This window comes from Misgurnus anguillicaudatus, chromosome 21, assembly GCF_027580225.2.
Source record: "Misgurnus anguillicaudatus chromosome 21, ASM2758022v2, whole genome shotgun sequence".
In the NCBI taxonomy this organism is placed as follows: domain Eukaryota; kingdom Metazoa; phylum Chordata; class Actinopteri; order Cypriniformes; family Cobitidae; genus Misgurnus; species Misgurnus anguillicaudatus.
Window position 1 is genome coordinate 56,955,001 of NC_073357.2, and position 20,287 is coordinate 56,975,287.

The 20,287-nt window shown below is 37.4% G+C and overlaps 1 protein-coding gene across 2 annotated transcripts in view; it reads left to right on the top strand.

Moving 5' to 3' along the window:
- The window catches only part of trip4 (thyroid hormone receptor interactor 4), a 92,954-nt gene that overhangs the window by 29,745 nt on the left and 42,922 nt on the right, over positions 1-20,287 (top strand). For both annotated transcript variants that reach the window (XM_055214691.2, XM_073859438.1), the window contains exon 12: positions 17,733-17,835. In XM_055214691.2, the coding sequence (XP_055070666.2) occupies positions 17,733-17,835 (103 nt within the window). The remainder of the gene's footprint in view (positions 1-17,732; positions 17,836-20,287) is intronic.

A 20,287-nucleotide genomic window follows, 5' to 3' on the forward strand; every position in this document is an offset into this window, starting at 1 on the left:
TGTATTACAAAAACGAATGGGTTCATTGCCACCATTCTGATTGGGCGATTATGAGAAATGATAGTTATCTGACTAGTATACTACACTATAACATATTTTTCCTGATACCTGTTTATATAACCTATGTTTTTTGCTATAACTTGTAGTACAGAGGAGATGTGATTGGTGGAGAAAAATTGGAACATACAATGATTTGTAGAAACAACATTTAGGGGCGGTTTCCCAGACAGGGTTTAGATTAATCCAGGACTTGGCTTTAGATATATTGGGAGATTTTTGCAAACATGCCTTACGAAAAAAAATTCTGAGGTGCATCTTAAGACAAAACAATGGCACTAATATGTTTTAAAGAAACAGTATGTAGGATTGTGGCCAAAACTGGTACTGCAATCACAAAACTTGTGGCTAAAACAGGTACTGCAATCACACAACTGGTGGCCAATACACAAAATGACAACATCAGTTGAGGGCTGCAACTCCACTTTTTAAATGACAATATCCTGGCCGGACCACTGTTGTGAGTGAAATGAAAATGATTTCTTAATGTCTAGTGACATATCAGGGCCATTTTATGATTCATTGATATACATTTATTACATACTGTTCCTTTAAGATATGTAAGCTGTTTCCAGTTAACATGCAATTTAGTCTGGGACTAGACTTAAGCTCTGTCTGGGAAACCACCCCTTATCGTTTAAATTTTATTATATTGATGTATTTTGAAGATGTACTTTGCTTACACTTTATATTAATAAGCTTGTATTTGTTAACATTAGTAAATGCATTAGGTAACATGAACTAACAATAAACAATACAGCATTTATTAATATTTGTTAATGTTAGTTAAAGGTCTGCTAATATGGCAATTTGTCAAGATGTAATGTTAGCAGTGATGGTAGTAAAGCGTTACAAAGTAACGCGTTACTGTACTTCCACTACTTTTAGCAGTAACAAGCATGTAACGAAGTATTTTTTTAAATCAAGTAACGCAATTACAATTACTGAAATTTAAATGAGTTCGTTACTCGCGTTACTCTATTTTGTAAAAAAATAACACTTGCAGACAAGACATTTCTGATCTAACGTCGCAGGACCGTGGTGGGCGGCGCAATGAATTATTAAACTTTATCATGGCTGAAAGTGCGTATAGAATTGAACATGAAAAATCTAAACGGGACAACATACCTTTTGTTTAAAAATTGTGTGCAAGTCATAATCCATCCGGTCTCATGTTTGTTAAATTATCTTTGCCAAGCAATCCCAGTATGACATCAACTTGCATTTGTAGTCCACAAAAGTAATAAATCTGAGAAATGTTCATATATTCTTAGATGTTTACATTGGCTTGGAAGAGAACGATCCACGATTGTTGTTTCTAGAAAAATATTCACACTGCGTTGTACAACTGTTAAAACTCCATAGTACGTGTGAGTGCACATTTAGTTTCAGTTTTGGTTTCACTCGCTCCGTATCTGACAAAACAATCCACGTACTCCGTTTTCTGATTAAAAATCTTCCTTTAATCCTGCATATCATTTAAATCCAACATAAAAAATATACAAACAATACATGACCAAAGAGGGCACTACCCGCCGCAAGCTTCACAAGCTGTGTCCCAATTCAAGGGCTGCGCCCTGCTAAGCATGCGACCTAAAAAGGTGAGCACTCGGTCTTTCAAGGTGGCAGCCTCAGAAGTCCGAGAAGAGAACTGATATGAGACGTCTGACCTTCGGAGGACCCATATTTTGCGCCAGCTGCTGCATGCGCACCGCGCCTGTCAGCAGGACACAGCGGAGATGTTTCTGACTTATTAAAATAAATATGAAATCAGAAAAATTATAATTTATTTTAGAAAATATGATACGTTGACACAATTGTCTCCCAATTCTTAAAGCGTAACTAAACGCCTGGTCAGAGCCTGACTCCACCCACTGGCAATATTTGAAAAATGCAAGAAAAGTGGACAGATCCCAACAGAGATAGAGGGGACGAACTAAGCTCGTACCAAGTGTGTGGTGAGCTTGAACCTGCTTACGTCACGAGTCATTTTTTGGACCCAACATCCAATAGGAAAATTCAACTGCAGTAGCCACCGTTCAACCTGAAGAGGGCAGCACTCAGACGTTTTTACACCATATATTGTAGCATTGAAACACTTTATATCCAAATGTCAAAAAACTTACTAAAATCAATGAACAGCACTAATAAACCATCATTCTTACAGATCAGTAACTAAAAAAAGTTGGATTAGGGTTTAGTTACTCTTTAAAGAGACGGTACACAATTTTAACACACTATATATTTTCAATGTAAACACACAGAATATTTGTCTAAATGGTCTAAATGATATACATAAATAAACTAAGCTTACATATTAAGATAATTTCTAACAAAAAAATATTCAACGGCTGAATCTAAAGCAAAATAGGCTCCTACAGTATGTGATATATTAGAGTCTTACATGTAAAATAGCCCATCCATAGTATTTTATTGTTTGACTGTTCAGTACTGTTCATATATACATTTAAAAAGCAGACATAAAAGTAACTTAAAAGTTACTTTCCCTAGTAACTAATTACTTTTGATATACAGTAACTGGTAGAATAATTCAATTACTTTTAAAAGACGTAACTAGTAACTTTAACTAATTACAAATTTTCAGTAACTTGCCTAACACTGAATGTTAGTCTCGGGTGTCCCCAGAAGTCGTCTGTGAAGTTTCAGGTCCAAATACCCTATAGATCATTTATTATACCATGTTGAAAGGGCCAGTTTTTAAGTGTGCAGAAAAAAGTGCTGTCTCTTTAAATGCAAATGAGCTGCTGCTTTTCTCCCTGTTTACTCCCCATTTTTAACAAGACAATCATATTACTTCATTGTTCATAATGAACTGGTAGTAATGAGATATGTAAGAAGACTTAAAATAGAAATGATGACCTAACTGGGGTCTTTGGACGGTTTTGGGGCCGGGCCTGCACAAAGTGATGTCATTTGCTCAGAAGCTTTTCCCATGGATTGTGAGGTTTTAAAACATGGAATGGGCAGTTTTTTATCATGGATGGTTGTGTACACATACAGGTGACACACAATTGTCCAAAAAACATTAAAGTGAATTTTGTATATTAGGGGACCTTTAATGCCAATACAGTTGATGATGCTAGTTCATTGTGCATGTTACGGCAAATGTTACAGCTTTTGTTTTTTAAAACCGAATTAGCCAATGCTAACATTAACTTAAACTAAGATGAATAAATGCTAGGTCATGTTAGCTAATGCATATACTAATGTTAACAAATACAATCTTGCTGTAAAGTCTTACGCCTGTTGTGAGCATTAACTCTAGGGTTTCTATGCAAGGCATTGTGAATTAACCATAAATGGCATTACACATTTTCTAATCGTCTTAACAAAGGCCTTTCATTTAGTGATTACTCTACTGACCTTTCTTTAAATCAATGTTAACAGCAAATGACTGTTTTGTTTATCCCCCATGAAGGTTGTTTTACTCGTCCAGCTGATTTTTCCCTACACATCGCTTGTTATATGGTCAGTAAGGGGTCGTTTTTCCACTCACGTTCATGAATGGAGGCCGTGTGTAGTCCAGCAGGTGCTCGGCTGGCTCTGTTAAAGAGTTCTGGCCCCCTGTTTTTCACCCAAGACCTCCATCATCAGTAGCAGGTGTCGGCTGCGGACGCTGAATCGAGGAGTTGTTAATCCGCCTGACATACTCCTCCTTTATCCCGGCCAGCCTGTGCTAGGAAGCCAGACGCTTGTCATTCAGAGGATGATACGTCAGCCGTAGCGCTGAACCGTAGGCATCCGTCTTCCTGACAGGCCGAGCTAAGAGACCCGCTGAGGGTGTCGTGGGTCAAATTGTACAGACCTGGCTGTGATATTCTTGTACGCATGTCCCTCTTAGCCAACCCAGTGCTGATGGATCAAAGCCATGGTGCGGCTTTCATCCTTCATCCTGTTTTTTGTCAGAGCTGCAGCTTTAACAGGAAATGATGTCACGCCCTCTTAAGCACTGTTTTTCTAAAAACATTTCGTTCTTTATTGGGATTCCCTAATGAACCGCACCGTACAACTGCTACTTGTTTTAAAGTTCCCAGGTTCAGCTCATTGTGCTGTGGTCAAATCCTTTCTGTTCCCTGCTGTTCTCCGGGTCTATTTAATGAGGTGTCGGTAGAGCCGGGAGGGATATGGATGAAAGGCATCCTCTCGTGGGCAGTTACAATCCCTCTTATGGGACTTTATGGGAGAGTTTGGGAGTTCACGGGGGGCGACGACTTCCACAGGAGCACTGTGGATGCAGATGGGCTGTAGGCCAGAACCGCAATCAAAGCAAACGTTCCCGTCTGCCCATCGACATGCTCGTAAACCCATCTCTTATTTCCTTTTGAGACCTCAGGGTGAGTCCACTCAAAGAAACGACTGCTCAGCCGGACATACATGTCGCTGTTTCCTGACGCTTGTTGACACGGGTGGCGTTGAAAGATGTACTGAGATCTATGGGGCTAATAAGCTTTATTTCAACGTTGCATTAGTTTAACAGCAACATTTCTGTGGAACTTTTTGTTCCAGATGGAACACCGGGCCTTTAATAATACACTTGAGAAAAACCAAAGTTGTGATTTTTATTGGGTTTGGATGTCAAGTCCCTTTAGAGGTTTGAGGTTCGCTGTAAGTTTTGCTGTTTTCGTGCCTTAAAAATATTTATTATAACAGAGATATTTTTCTCTTCCCAGTCCCAGTGGAAAGCTGGGGGGAATAAGCACTTCTATGATTTTTTATGTTGGATGATGGAGTAGGTTCTGCCTGCAAATTGTTTTAAAATGATTACTCAATAAAAACAGACATGTTAAAGGGTTACAGGGTTTTAGCATCAGTGTTTTGCTGAGTTTTTAAGATGCTGTGTCAATTTAAAAGTAGTTAGTTCAAAACTGCTTCTGTGGAACCCTGATCTCTGTTCTATGTAGTTAATTTCGATTTGTAATGACCCATTATGTTTATCGATAGATGCTATTGTAGATAGAACTGTTACGCTTGACGATAGATGGTACTCTGCATAGAACTATTACGTTTGTGGATAGATGGTATTCTGCATAGAACTGTTACGTTTGTGGATAGATGGTATTCTGCATAGAACCGTTACGTTTGTCAATAGTTACTATTCTAGTTTGAACTGTTATGTTTATCGTAAGCTGCTGTTCTGCATAGAACTGTTACGTTTGTAGATAGATGGTATTCTGCATAGAACCGTTACGTTTGTGGATAGATGCTATTCTGCATAGAACTGTTACGTTTGTGGATAGATGGTATTCTGCATAGAACCGTTACGTTTGTGGATGGATGCTATTCTGCATAGAACTGTTAAGTTTGTTGATAGAGGCTATTCTGCATAGAACTGTTATGTTTGTGGATAGATGCAATTCTGCATAGAACCGTTACGTTTGTCGATAGTTACTATTCTAGTTTGAACTGTTATGTTTATCGTAAGCTGCTGTTCTGCATAGAACTGTTACGTTTGTAGATAGATGGTATTCTGCATAGAACTGTTACGTTTGTGGATAGATGGTATTCTGCATAGAACCATTACGTTTGTGGATAGATGCTATTTTGCATAGAACTGTTACGTTTGTCAATAGATACTATTCTAGATTGAACTGTTATGTTTAGCGTAAACTGCTGTTCTGCATAGAACTGTTACGTTGGTCACTAGATGTTATTCTGCATAGAACCGTTACGTTTGTCGATAGATGCTATTCCGCATAGAACCGTTACGTTTGTCGATAGATGCTATTCAGCATAGAACGATTACGTTTGTCAATAGATGTTATTCTGCATAGAACCGTTACATTTGTTGATAGATGCTATTCTGCATAGAACTGTTACGGTTTTCGATAGATGCTATTCTACATAGAACTGTTACGTTTGTGGATAGATGGTATTCTGCATAGAACTGTTACGTTTGTGGATAGATGTTTTTCTGCATAGAACCGTTACATTTGTCAATAGATGCTATTCTGCATAGAACTGTTAAGTTTTTCGATAGATGCTATTCTGCATAGAACCAACGTTTGTCGATAGATGTTATTCTGCATAGAACCATTACAATTGTCGATAGATGCTATTCTGCATAGAACCGTTACGTTTGTCGATAGTTACTATTCTAGTTTGAACTGTTATGTTTAGCGTAAGCTGCTGTTCTGCATAGAACTGTTACGTTGGTCACTAGATGTTATTCTGCATAGAACCGTTACGTTTGTCGATAGATGCTATTCCGCATAGAACCGTTACGTTTGTCGATAGATGCTATTCAGCATAGAACGATTACGTTTGTCAATAGATGTTATTCTGCATAGAACCGTTACATTTGTTGATAGATGCTATTCTGCATAGAACTGTTACGGTTTTCGATAGATGCTATTCTACATAGAACTGTTACGTTTGTGGATAGATGGTATTCTGCATAGAACTGTTACGTTTGTGGATAGATGTTTTTCTGCATAGAACCGTTACATTTGTCAATAGATGCTATTCTGCATAGAACTGTTAAGTTTTTCGATAGATGCTATTCTGCATAGAACCAACGTTTGTCGATAGATGTTATTCTGCATAGAACCATTACAATTGTCGATAGATGCTATTCTGCATAGAACCGTTACGTTTGTCGATAGTTACTATTCTAGTTTGAACTGTTATGTTTATCGTAAGCTGCTGTTCTGCATAGAACTGTTACGTTTGTAGATAGATGGTATTCTGCATAGAACTGTTACGTTTGTGGATAGATGGTATTCTGCATAGAACCATTACGTTTGTGGATAGATGCTATTTTGCATAGAACTGTTACGTTTGTCAATAGATACTATTCTAGATTGAACTGTTATGTTTAGCGTAAGCTGCTGTTCTGCATAGAACTGTTACGTTGGTCACTAGATGTTATTCTGCATAGAACCGTTACGTTTGTCGATAGATGCTATTCAGCATAGAACCGTTACGTTTGTCGATAGATGCTATTCAGCATAGAACGATTACGTTTGTCAATAGATGTTATTCTGCATAGAACCGTTACATTTGTTGATAGATGCTATTCTGCATAGAACTGTTACGGTTTTCGATAGATGCTATTCTACATAGAACTGTTACGTTTGTGGATAGATGGTATTCTGCATAGAACTGTTACGTTTGTGGATAGATGTTTTTCTGCATAGAACCGTTACATTTGTCAATAGATGCTATTCTGCATAGAACTGTTAAGTTTTTCGATAGATGCTATTCTGCATAGAACCAACGTTTGTCGATAGATGTTATTCTGCATAGAACCATTACAATTGTCGATAGATGCTATTCTGCATAGAACCGTTACATTTGTTGATAGATGCTATTCTAGATTGAACTGTTAGGTTTATCGTAAGTTGCTGTTCTGTATAGAACTGTTACGTTTGTGGATAGATGCTATTCTGCATAGAGTACATTTTTGATTGATGCTATTCAGCATAGAACCGTTAAGCTTGTCAATAGATGTTATTCTGCATAGAACCATTACGATTGTCGATAGATGCTATTCTGTATAGAACCACTACGTTTGTCGATAGATGCTATTGTAGATTGAACTGTTATGTTTATCGTAAGTTGCATAGAATCGTTACATTTGTCGATAGATGCTATTCTGCATAGAACTGTTACGTTTGTCGATAGATGCTATTCTGCATAGAACCGTTACGTTTGTCGTTAGATGCTATTCTGCATAGAATCGTTACGTTTGTCGATAGATGCTATTCTGCATAGAACTGTTACATTTGTCGATAGATGCTATTCTGCATAGAACTGTTACGTTTGTTGATAGTACCAATTACTTGTGGGGTGCCTCAGGGTTCAATTCTGGGTCCTGTTTTATTTTCTCTTTATATGCTTCCACTGCGTTTAATCTTTGAACGTTATAAGATCTCTTATCACATCTATGCAGATGATACCCAGCTCTATTTACCACTAGACTTGGGTGGTGATTCTGTTTGTTCTTTGTTAGCATGTTTAAAGGACATAAAAGGATGGATGGATGAAAATTTTCTGCAGTTAAATGAAAACAAGACAGAGGTTATCTTGTTTGGCCCTAAGCTACAGATTGAAAATCATAGTAAAACCTTGAGTCATCTCCAGTCAAAACATCATGCATATGTTAAAAATCTAGGGGTTATCTTTGATTCTGATATGAAGTTTGACAAACAAATAAACTCTGTGGTCAGAGCTAGTTTTTTCCAGTTAAAGCGGCTCAAAAAATTAAAGCAAATCCTTTGCTTTAAGGATCTGGAGATTGTTATTCACGCATTTATATCTTCAAGGCTTGACTATTGTAATGCCCTGTACGCTGGAATTAGTCAGTCATCTCTATCACGTCTACAAATTGTCCAAAATGCTGCTGCTCGCTTTTTGACGGGAACCAAAAAGCGAGAACACATTTCACAAATTCAGGCCTCTCTTCATTGGCTCCCTGTGAAACAAAGAATTGATTTTAAAGTTCTTATTTACGTGTTTAAAGCTCTACATGGACTTGCCCCTATTTATATATCGGAACTTTTATGTTTTTATTCGCCTCAGAGATCACTTCGATCTTCATTTCAGCTACTTTTAAATGTTCCGAAATCGCGCCTGAAAACAAGAGGAGACAGATCTTTTTCAGTTTACGCCCCAAAACTTTGGAACGCACTTCCAGTTACAATCAGAGCCACTCCCACATTAAATGCTTTCAAAGCATCAATTAAAACCTACCTTTTTTCTCAGGCCTACTCATAGACAGGTTTTATTTTGTAGATTACTTTTATACGCTATAAGCTGTGGTGTTACTATGTATACATGATTGTGTTTTGTTCTGTTTTTATCTAATTTACATAGCTTTTTAAATTTTTTGCACTGTTGTTTTGCTTGTGAAGCACTTTGGTCAACATTCGTGTTGTGTAAAGGTGCTATATAAATAAAAAACCTTGACCTTGACCTTGACCTAGATGCTATTCTGCATAGAACTGTTACGTTGGTCACTAGATGTTATTTTGCATAGAACCGTTACGTTTGTTGATAGATGCTATTCAGCATAGAACTGTTACGTTTGTCTATAGATGTTATTCTGCATAGACTGCATAGGCCCGTTACATTCATCGCTAAATGCTATTCTACCATAAAAATGATTATCGAAGCATCTTGAACCATGATATTATAATCCCCTCTTATATCTTTTTGTGAACGTTTTTTCATAATGTGAAAATGCCATTCTGTTTCACCTCAGGTACTCATGTTGGGGATGAATGCTGGTTAGGTTACATCATTACATGCATAACATGTATACTGGCTTTCACTGTCTGTTAACATGCATTTTTCATTTTGCCCTCTACATTACATTTAACTTGCTCCCCTTGCAGTGTATGCTACAGCGAGTTGTTGTGTCTAACTCTTGGTCTGATTGATTTCATAGGCGGCCTTGTTTTCTCAATGCATGTGGTTTGTTCTCAGAGGTGAGGTCACAGGCAAAGCTCAGGGAAATGGAACTGAGCAAAACATTTGGCCTGCGTAAATCCAACCGCCAAAATAAATTACCTCATAAAATCTATCATTGCCCCACGATGCTGCATGTTTTTCAGTTGCTGAGGGTCTGTCGAATGCTAATGTAGAAGCTGGCAGCTCTGTCTCAGTGTTTCATTTTGCTTGCGGGGTTTTCAGGAGATTCATTCAGGGGCTTGTCTTAAATGAGACCAATCAATGCGTTACAGCCACGTTTGTTTTCCCCCGCCGGGCTTCTGCCCAGCTGCTCGTGGAAGTCCGGTCCTGCCATCTCTACGAATACATGACCTGTTCAGTATGCATTACGCCGAGCGTTTACCATCGTCTTGATTGACACAGTGGCAGCTTGTGAAGCGTTAATAGCCGGACATGAATTTTCTTGTGGCTCAGACATAAATTATGTAAAAGCACTAGTGGCAGTGTTGGATAGTGTTGTATAATTAATCTCTGCTCCGACTTGACACCAGTTGTGTTTGTGTGTGTGTGTATGTGTGTGTGTTTAAATATTAATCACTGCACAACTCTCTCCTGGAGAGAGACCAGCACTGCCTTCCAGAAATATAAATAAATGTTTTCCAAATTTGTCCGGAATGACGTAGCCTTGCTGTAGTTTCGGAATTTAGAGTTGGATTGGAATAATAGCTCTTATTTGGTGCTGAGTTTTGCCTTAAAGAGCACTTAAAGAGATATTCAAGAGATTCAGAAGTCAGTTTGATTTCACCTCTTCATGGTTTATTCACAGTTATCCGTCATGAAGCTGGAATGCAGCTCAGGCATGTTTCTCACTTCACGTCCCAGATGGTCTTCGGTTTTCAGGGTTTTACGCGTTTCTTCTTGTTTTGTTTTGGAAAAGGCTGCTGAGCTTTTGATTTTCCATCCAGTCTTGGGTTGGCACTGAAAAAACGTTGAGCATGAAAGCATTGATCCTGACAGCCTGCTCTTTCCTGCTCTTTCTCCTTTTCCTTTTTGAAGAACCTCTCTCTCTGTGCTTCTCAACATCAGGGTGTCTCAGCCAATGAAGCCTCTTTATTTGGCCGAGATTGAGTGCGGCCAAGCGGGCCGGCCCTATTACCCCTGCGCCACGGTGCAGGAGATTGCCTGCCTGGATGTCTAATTGCGGACATCAGCTCGGAGGCTGTAGCTCATCAGCGGCGAGCCGACAGCCAGTCTCAGATTCATTGTTCCGTTGGCTAGTTAAAGCACCGGGTTGTCTTTGTTTGGGGATGTGGGGAGGCTTATAGTCTATGGTGTGCTCTGTCCACTAATCTTATAATGTTCCCTGCAAAGGGCCGTTCACCCTTTGCTGCCCTGTTCTGTGCTGGACAATATGAATCTCTCATCACAGCACTTATTGCTTTGACACACTGGCAAAATCTCAGTCTAGTGAAAAAAAGGTCTTTCCACTTATCTTGCACCTTGTCAGCAGATTGTTGTGGCTGCTCACACATTTTGCACCCGGCTGCGTTTAAGTGTTTTCGATGGGGACTGCAATGTGGGTGGTGTGATGCACTAAAGATTTTTGTGTCCTGTTTAAGGAAATATTGCAGGTAGTGATAGACCGATATATTCAAGTGGCAGATATATCGTCCGACATTTGTAAAAATGTAAATTATCGGCATTGGCCGATACATTTTTTTATTTTCCAATAAATCTTTCTGTTCCCTAAATTTGTTGTTTGTAATGAAAATAAACTGATATAAAACCAAAGTCAGACATTTAAAGGCGGAGTCCACGATGTTTGAAAGCCAATGTTGATATTTGAAATCACCTAAATAAACACGCCCCTACCCCAATAGAATCTGGACCTTCGGTTGATAGACCCGCCTCACACATACGCAACCCGGCATGGATGTCGGTTAGTAGACACGCTCCTTACTGCTGATTGGCTATAAGTGTGTTTTGGTAGTCGGCCCGTCTCCTTTTCCAAAGCGTTTTTCAAACACCGTGGACTCCGCCTTTAATGTAATAACATTTGTGTTATATCTAGGGCTGCAACAATTAATCGCAACAATTGTTCCATTAAAAATGCCTTTGAATCGATTCTTTGTTTCATGCACAGCTTGTGCGTGTACTACGGCATTTGGTCAGTAGAAAGTCCTTATCAATCTAAAATCATTATGAGTCGGAGTCGTTTATAATGTTCAATTAAAAAAGCAACAATTGTTAAACAAAATCATTCAAAATATTATCTAAATAATATCTTAAACAATTTGAAGAACAGCTATATAAATATTCCTGCAGACATTTACTGGAATAGCGTTTGTAATGTTACTTCTTCTGTGGCACAAAGGGAGTTTCCGCACGAGAGCGCCCCCCCGGCTTTGGGATGTGCCGGGATTTAACCGTAATTTTAGTAAAATGAGAACACGCACATTTGCACGATTAATCGTAACAGCCCTAGTTATATCAGCCTCATATCGGCCAATCTGCAACACTGCTTTCTCAATATCGGCATCGGGCATAAAACAACGCATATTAAAAAATACAACATTTTTATATTTTGTCACCTTTCAAATATGGGTAGATTTCTTAAAAATACAATATTTTTATAGAGTTTTTGTAAAGGACTTTTGATAGAGATCAGATTTAGAGCAATGATTCACAGCGATGAATAGCGGAAATATGGATTGCCGTAAAATTTCGTCATTGGCAGGGAAGCGAAATCTGCTCAAGTCTATAGACTGTGCAAAATATGTACAGATAGAGCTAAAATATGTGTATAAACATACTTAAAAGCGTAATGTAAATCAAAAATATAAAAATATATAACGTAAAATAACAAAAATATTGTTTAAAATATGGCTGTCAAAAGATTAATCACATACAAAATAAAAGTTTGTTTTTGCACAATATATGTGTGTGCACTGTGTGTAATTATTTTGTATATATAAATACACACATGCATATATACATTTCAGGAAAATGTTATGTATGCATGTATATATTTTTTTATCTATATATATAATATAAAAAACAAACTTAAAAAAGTATATATTTAGTATATATTTTAGAACAAATGTGTTTAAAACAACACATTAGTGTTGATTCTGGGACAAACACACTTAATGCGTTGTCACAGAGTCCACCCATCTCTGTGTTATTATTGTTAATATATAAATGTTTTGTATTTTTTAATTTATATATAATGTAGAATATATAAAAATATAAATACATATATATACACATGTAAATGTTTCTTAAATACATACATGAATGTGCGTGTGCGTGTGCATTTATATATACATAATAATTACACACAGCACAAACTGATATATTATGCATAAAATTACTTTTATTTTGTATGCGATTAATCGTGATTAATCTTTTGACAGCCCTAGTTTAAAATAAATATAACGTGTTGCCGATGAAACTGTATGGACAGCATCTGTGGCATGCTGACATTTACCGCAATACATACTGTAGATGTTAAACATCCCTCTGTATGTAAAAACAAACAAAGTGTATGTGCAGTAATATTTATACAGATGAAGCCTATTGGAGTGTTGAACAGCATACGAATAAACATTTTTTCTGCGATAAAGCAGAAGAGCTTCACCCTGAATATTTCTTTAAGGATTGATTTGCAGATTGCATCTTATCTCACTGTCACAGTTGAAGCCTGCAATGTAAGCTCTTATTTATTGGATGGATTTGGATGTGACATGCGTTTTCAATTAACCAGGTATTGAAACTATCATGCGGGGGGAGGAGAGGACCGTCCGGTGCAGATCTGCAGCTTTAAATCATAATTAGCTATTGAAGGATGAAAGGGAGATGTTTTTAAGTCCACTCTTTGATCAGGATTATTAGATTCTGAACATTAGCTATATCTCCCCTCGTGTCAGTACGCCTTCCCTTTGTTAAAACATTTGGCATGAATTTCAGATAAGACCTCATGTGTTCAGTTAAATACATGTTAAATGTTTCCTGTTTGATTTGAGATGAACAGAGGCTTTATTAAGGATGGCTAATAAATAAGAAGACTGAGGCTTGGCGTTCAGAAGAAAAACAAAAATCCTTCTGAATGCTTTTTTTGAAGAGGAAACAAAAGGAGATTTTAAGTTGTTCACAAAGCTCTATAATGACCACATCTTCACGGCCCAAGTGGTGTGAATGAATGGTGGAGACAATACCACAACTATAGACGGTTTTAGTGGCAACAACATAAATAAACAGCTTTTGTGGCCCAAACTTAACTTTGGTAGACTTCCACAAAGATTCAATAACACCAACAACACAATTTCTGAAAACAAAATAAAGCAAAATAAATAACTAGTGAATAACTTTAGTTCAAATCATAGCTAAAGCATATCTACTACACTAAGCTAGCATTACTGAGTAAAATTGGTGTATTTATGTAGGACTTTGCAATTAATCGCTTTGGATTTTTTCAAAAACAAGATAATCGAGGTAAAACAATTATTGTGCGCGTAAAATATAAATTGCGTGCTGCTGGACCAGTGTGTGTGTAAGGCACTACTTTGACACGTGTAGCCTATTGCATCACTTACTTCAGAAAAAGGTTAAAGAGCACCTATTTCATTGCTAACAACAACAACGTTATTTTGTGTATTTGGTATAATACAATGTGTTTGCGTGGTTTATGGTTAAAGAAACACATTATTTTTCACATACTGTACATTTTTGTAGCTCCAGATTTCACTCTCTTCCTTAAACACACAGATTTAAAAAGCTCTGAGTCCCTGATTGGCCAGCTAATCTGTACGTTGTGATTGGTCTGAATACCTCTGCCATCAGCTGGAAATATGATGCTCCTTACCATGTTTGAAAGATTCGGTCACAATGCAATGCTAACAGGAGTTAATTTACAGTCCAACCGGGAGGAATTATGATAATGTCTGTCTTGTCAACATCACCAATCCCAGGAAGTAAACTGTTGCCTGCAATCCGTGTGTTTGTTGTAGTCCAAGAAAAGAGATTTATGTTAGAGACGATAACTCGCGTCATCGTTTAGTTTGGGGTTTGTACCTTTTGCATATCGTTAACGTACTAATACACACCTACACACCAAAGAAAATGTAAAATCGTGAATCGGACCAAAATAAATGCATGTTTTCAAAGTCACAGAGTAATTGTGTAAAAAAAATGTGACTATGACTTTAACCAAAATAATCGTGATTATAATTTTGCCCATAATTGAGCAGCCCTAATACTTTATAGTGTTAGCTGCATATTCTTGCATAGTTGCCAAACCTTTGTGATGGTGGTGTTTCATGATCGCCGTCTCTTCTCACCTTTAGAAAACTGATTTTTTATTTTCAACAAGGTATTTGTTCAAAGGTCAGTTTAGCCACTAGTCAGACCGATAAACAAACACCGTTTGGAAGTTAACTTCGGGCCAGAAACGCAGAGGCGGACACTACTTGAGTATTTTAAGTAAATTTTCCAAGCATCTGTGCTTAATCAGAGTGTTTGTCTTGGGAACAAATTACTAAAAAAAATTCACTACATTCTAAAGCATAGAATCATACCGTGTATTCCTTTTTATATTGCATTTTAAAATGAATTTAATACCTAATTACAAAAAAATTGTGTACTTTTACTTTTCTTGAGTAAAAATACAAAAGCACTTTTTACTTAAGTAAAAGTAAAAAAAATTACTAGGGCTCTGTTATACACCCAGCGCAATGCAGCGCAATGCGCGACCCAAGTTTCTGTCGCTAGTTTCTACCCTTGTCAATGATCATTTTCACGTTTAGTGCCACGTTGTTTAAATAGCAAATGCATTTCCGCTCACCCAGGTTTGCTTATCACATACATGAATGCGCAGCAGCACAAAAACGCTTTTAAATATGAAAAATTAAAGGAACAAAATGTAAGAGATTATTATTGAGTCTCTTGAACTTAAACGAGGGCAGATTATGAGACGTTAGAAGGCGCAAAGAGCTGCTTCACCTGTAGCCTGGTAAGTAAATAAATGCTTTGCTTTAAACAAATGCATCTGTTTTTAAATGTTTTTAAATGCTACCTTATGGATTTATTGTATATGATGACTCTGTACCTGTGGATATGCTAAGATGAGAAACATTTTAAGTAATGCTTTGTAGGGCTGCAGCTATCGATTCTTTTTGTAATCGATTAATCTAGCACTGAATCGATCGATTAATCGAGTAATTTATTTCAAATTTTACCCATTTAGTGTTTATAAGTGCCAGTACCAACAATTAAGCACTTTAATTTATTAATATGCACAACAGGTTTCATGCTGTAATCTAGACACACCCATTACTCATTAGGAAAATATGTACAACCCTTTTCGACCATGTGCTCGGCGCACAAACCATTTTCCCGTCGTTAAATTAGCAAAAGTGGCATCGAACACGCCCATTTAGATCGTTAAAATAGGGCCCTCTATGTTTAATGTACTTGAAATTATGAAATGTAGTGGAGTAAAAATTATGATAATATGCTTTGGAATTTATGTTTTCAAAAGAAAAACACTGATAAAACATGAATACTTCAAAATTCACTTTTATGTAGAAAGTAAAAATACTCAAGTAGTGTCCCCCTCTGCAGACACGTAACCGTAACAACGCACGTGCATCCAATGAAACCATCTATAATGATACAGTTACAAAAGTTCCATATCATTGCGATGACTTTTAGTGGAGTTTTTCATTATACTTATTATACAGCCATGCAATACATTGCATAATTAGACTAAATTTACATCATTCTTAACATATAATCATCCCTTATGGAGCTGTTCACGAGCTGTTAACTGGGACTGTTTTTGTTTCATGGATCTGGTGACAATAAACTCTTGTAGCAAAAAGAAAGTGCATGACATTTCTCCTTTTGTATACCATAGAAAAATAACGGCATACATGTATTGACTGACACGATGATGGCAGAATAGTAATTTTCGGGTGAAGTGTTTCTTTAAAGAATAGCTCTATTTCTGTGTTGTGTTAGTCTTTTGTTCATTAATCCTCCCACCAGCCCATCATGCACTCTGTCATCTTTTTAAATGAATCTCAGCCCACACGCTTAATCTGTACTCACTGCAGTTCATTTTAGCTTGGAAATTCTTTTAAAACAACTATTCGTAATGAAAACTAACCCTAGGTACTTTATACTTATATATTTGTGGTGTATGTGTTGGATTTGTACTGTGTCCATCTCATCGCGATTGTTTGACCTCATTGCGATGATTTCAGATCACCGCAATGATTGCACATCTCTCTTAAAAACACAAGGGGAGCTGCAGCGCCTGTATAACGAGACCGTATCAAATGACTTTTAAATATGTGTTATGTGTATTAATATTTACTGCCATGCAAACCTTGCAAAAGGTTTAATTTAATTAATCACAACAATCTGTGAAAATAATTTTATAAACAAACAAAAAATGTATTTGAATTAAATGTCAAAACAATAAAATAGACAATTAATCGTCATAATCGCCAAAGCCCTAAAACAAGCAATTAATCGTCATAATCGCCACAGTTAATTAAAACAATTACCCGTTAGCCCTAACATACGCACATATTGATAAAATCTATAGCTTCAATGCACTGTAAGTCACTTTGGATAAATGAATCTGCCAATGCATAAATGTAAATGTAGTGTCGCAAGTGTCTTATGGACAAAAGTGTCTGCCAAATGCATAAATGGCAATACAGGATATTTCTACCATTTAACCTTTTTGTAATCTTGATTTAGAATAAGTAACTCCATGTGATGAACAGCTAGATTGTGCAGTAACATTTTCCCTCCAGCATTTCAATCAGATATGCGCGTCTATCACCAGTAAATCCTTCAGCGAGTTTAACCGCATCCCCTATGAGACAGCTGAAGTATGCAGAGGGACATCATATCTGCTGAGCTCTTAAAAGCACTGATTGTGTCAACCTCTCTGTTACCTTTAATGTGGTGGGGAGAGGAAATAGTGTTGTGAAAAGCTAGTGCTTCCTCAGTGTCCTGATACAATCATAGCGGTCTCTGATGGCAGAGAGGAAATAAGATGACCCGCGCCTTCCCCCGACAGATTAAATAGATGTCACTTTTCTTATGAAAGTGCCAGTCAATTTCGCCTCTCCTGTGTGCAGCCTATCAATTACCGGGGCGAGAAGCCTTTCAGAGCTGCCGTGCTTTCTGTGCGCATTAACTGAGCGGCCGAGCTTGGCTCATTGTTTCCTCTCTTTCTTCTTTTTCAGTATCCCCAGATCTGCGAGGACTCGACTTCTCCATTTGTCTTCATTTGCTCCAGCCCCCAGGAGTTGGTGGTGAAATTTCCCATGAAAGGGAAACACAAGATTTGTAAGTCCTGCCGCCTCTTCATATCCTGGCTGTGCTTTCATGTTTATGTTTAAACACATGCACACGTGTAAGCGCACCTGGTTGACAACTATAAGATGAATGTTCTGCAGTCTTATTAAATTTAGTTAAAATAAAATGCAGTTTAAAATCAGTCCCAGAATTATGATGCGTTTATCATTTAATGCTTATCATGATTTAACTGATGATACAATACACTCGATACACAATACGCTAGATAGATAGGTACAGTCAATACAAGTAGGTAGTTAGAAAGGAGGATAGTTAGAGATGGATGGATGGATGGATAGATCCATGGAGTGATAGACAGATGGACGGATGCATGGATAGACAAATGGATAGATTATACATGGATTGATGCATGGATACATAGATGGATGGATGGATACATAGATCAATAGATAGCTATATCAATGGATAGACAGATCAATGATAGATAGACGGATGGATGGATGGATACATCAATAGATAGATGGATAGATAGATGGATAGATGGATAGATAGATGGATAGATAGATAGATAGATGGATGGATGGATGGATGGATGGATGGATGGATGGATGGATGGATGGATGGATAGATGGATGGATAGATGGGTAGATAGATGGATAGATAGATTGATTGATTGATTGATGGATAGGTAGATTGATTGATTGATGGATAGGTAGATAGATAGATTGATGGATAGACGGATGGATAGATAGATAGATGGATTGATAGATAGATAGATTGATAGATGGATGGATGGATGGATGGATGGATACATAGATCAATAGATAGATGGATTGATGGATACATAGATCGATAGATAAATAGATTGATGGATAGATAGATAGATGGATGGATGGATTAATCAATAGGTGGATAGATCTATGGATTAATAGACGGGTGGATGGATAGATGATGGATAGATCAATGTGTGGATAGACTGATGTATTGATGGATTGATGGATGGATAGATCAATGGGTGGATAGATAGATACATAGATGGATGGATGGATACATAGATAGATGGATAGGTAGATTGATGGATGGGTAGATTGATGGATAGATAGACGGATGGATTGATGGATGGATGGATGGATGGATAGATCAATGGGTGGATAGATAGATCGATGGATTGATAATATACATAGATAGATGGATAGGTAGATTGATTGATAGATAGACGGATGGATGGATGGATACATAGATCAATGGATAGATAGATTGATGGATAGATAGACGGATGGATGGATCGATGATGGATAGATCGATGGATTGATAGACAGATGGATGGATTGATGGATGGATGGATGATGGATAGATCAATGGGTGGATAGATGGATGGATAGATAGACAGATGGATAATGGATAGATCAATGGGTGGATAGATTGATGGATTGATAAATAGACAGATGGATGGATTGATGGATCGATGGATGGATAGATCAATGGGTGGATAGATAGATACATAGATTGATGGATGGATGGATACATAGATAGATGGATAGGTAGATTGAAGGATGGGTAGATCGATGGCTAGATAGACGGATGGATGGATGATAGATCAATGGTGGGTAGATGGATGGATACATAGATCAATGGATAGATAGATTGATTGATGTATGGATGTATGGATGGATGGATGGATAGATTAATGGATAGATAGATTGATGGATAGGTAGACGGATGGATGATGGATCAATGGATGGATTGAGGGATGGATAGATCAATGGGTGGATGGATGGATGGATCGACAGATAGACAGATAGATAGATGGAAGGATGGATGGGTACATAGATCAATGGATACATAGATATCGATGGATGGATCGATTGATACGAATGATAGATAAGATGGATGGATAGATACGAACAATAGATAAGATGGATGGATGGATGGATGGATAGATACCAACGATAGACATGATAGATGGATATGAGAGATACAAACGATGGATGGATGCGAATGATGGATGGATGCAACGATAGAAACTATAGCTTTTGGGGGGGTATTTTTATTCACAGTAATTTTAGTCATTCTTCAAAGTACCTTAAGTATTATTATAATCCTTCAGATTATATCTGAGTGTTGCTTTGTAAAAAGCGTCAGCCAAATGTATGAATGTAAATATAACCTGCTTAATCTTTATGATTAAATATAACAGTCAGTTTATTCCAGAACTTAAATACTAGTAGTGTGAGAGTTATTGGGTGGAAAACATCCTCAACAAGCATGGTCGACTGCTCTTACAAGAGCGCACTGTTCAGTTTCTTTTGTTTTCACATAAAAGAACCACAAAGCCAAGCCCTTAAAAGCTGACGTTTAGAGTCGGCTGCATTCTCCACCAGCTTTTCATATCATAATGGAGAATTTTATATCCATTTTGACCTTGTGTCTAGCCAACATTTCTCATTCATTTTCATTTTCTCCTAAGCTTCCATGGATCTCA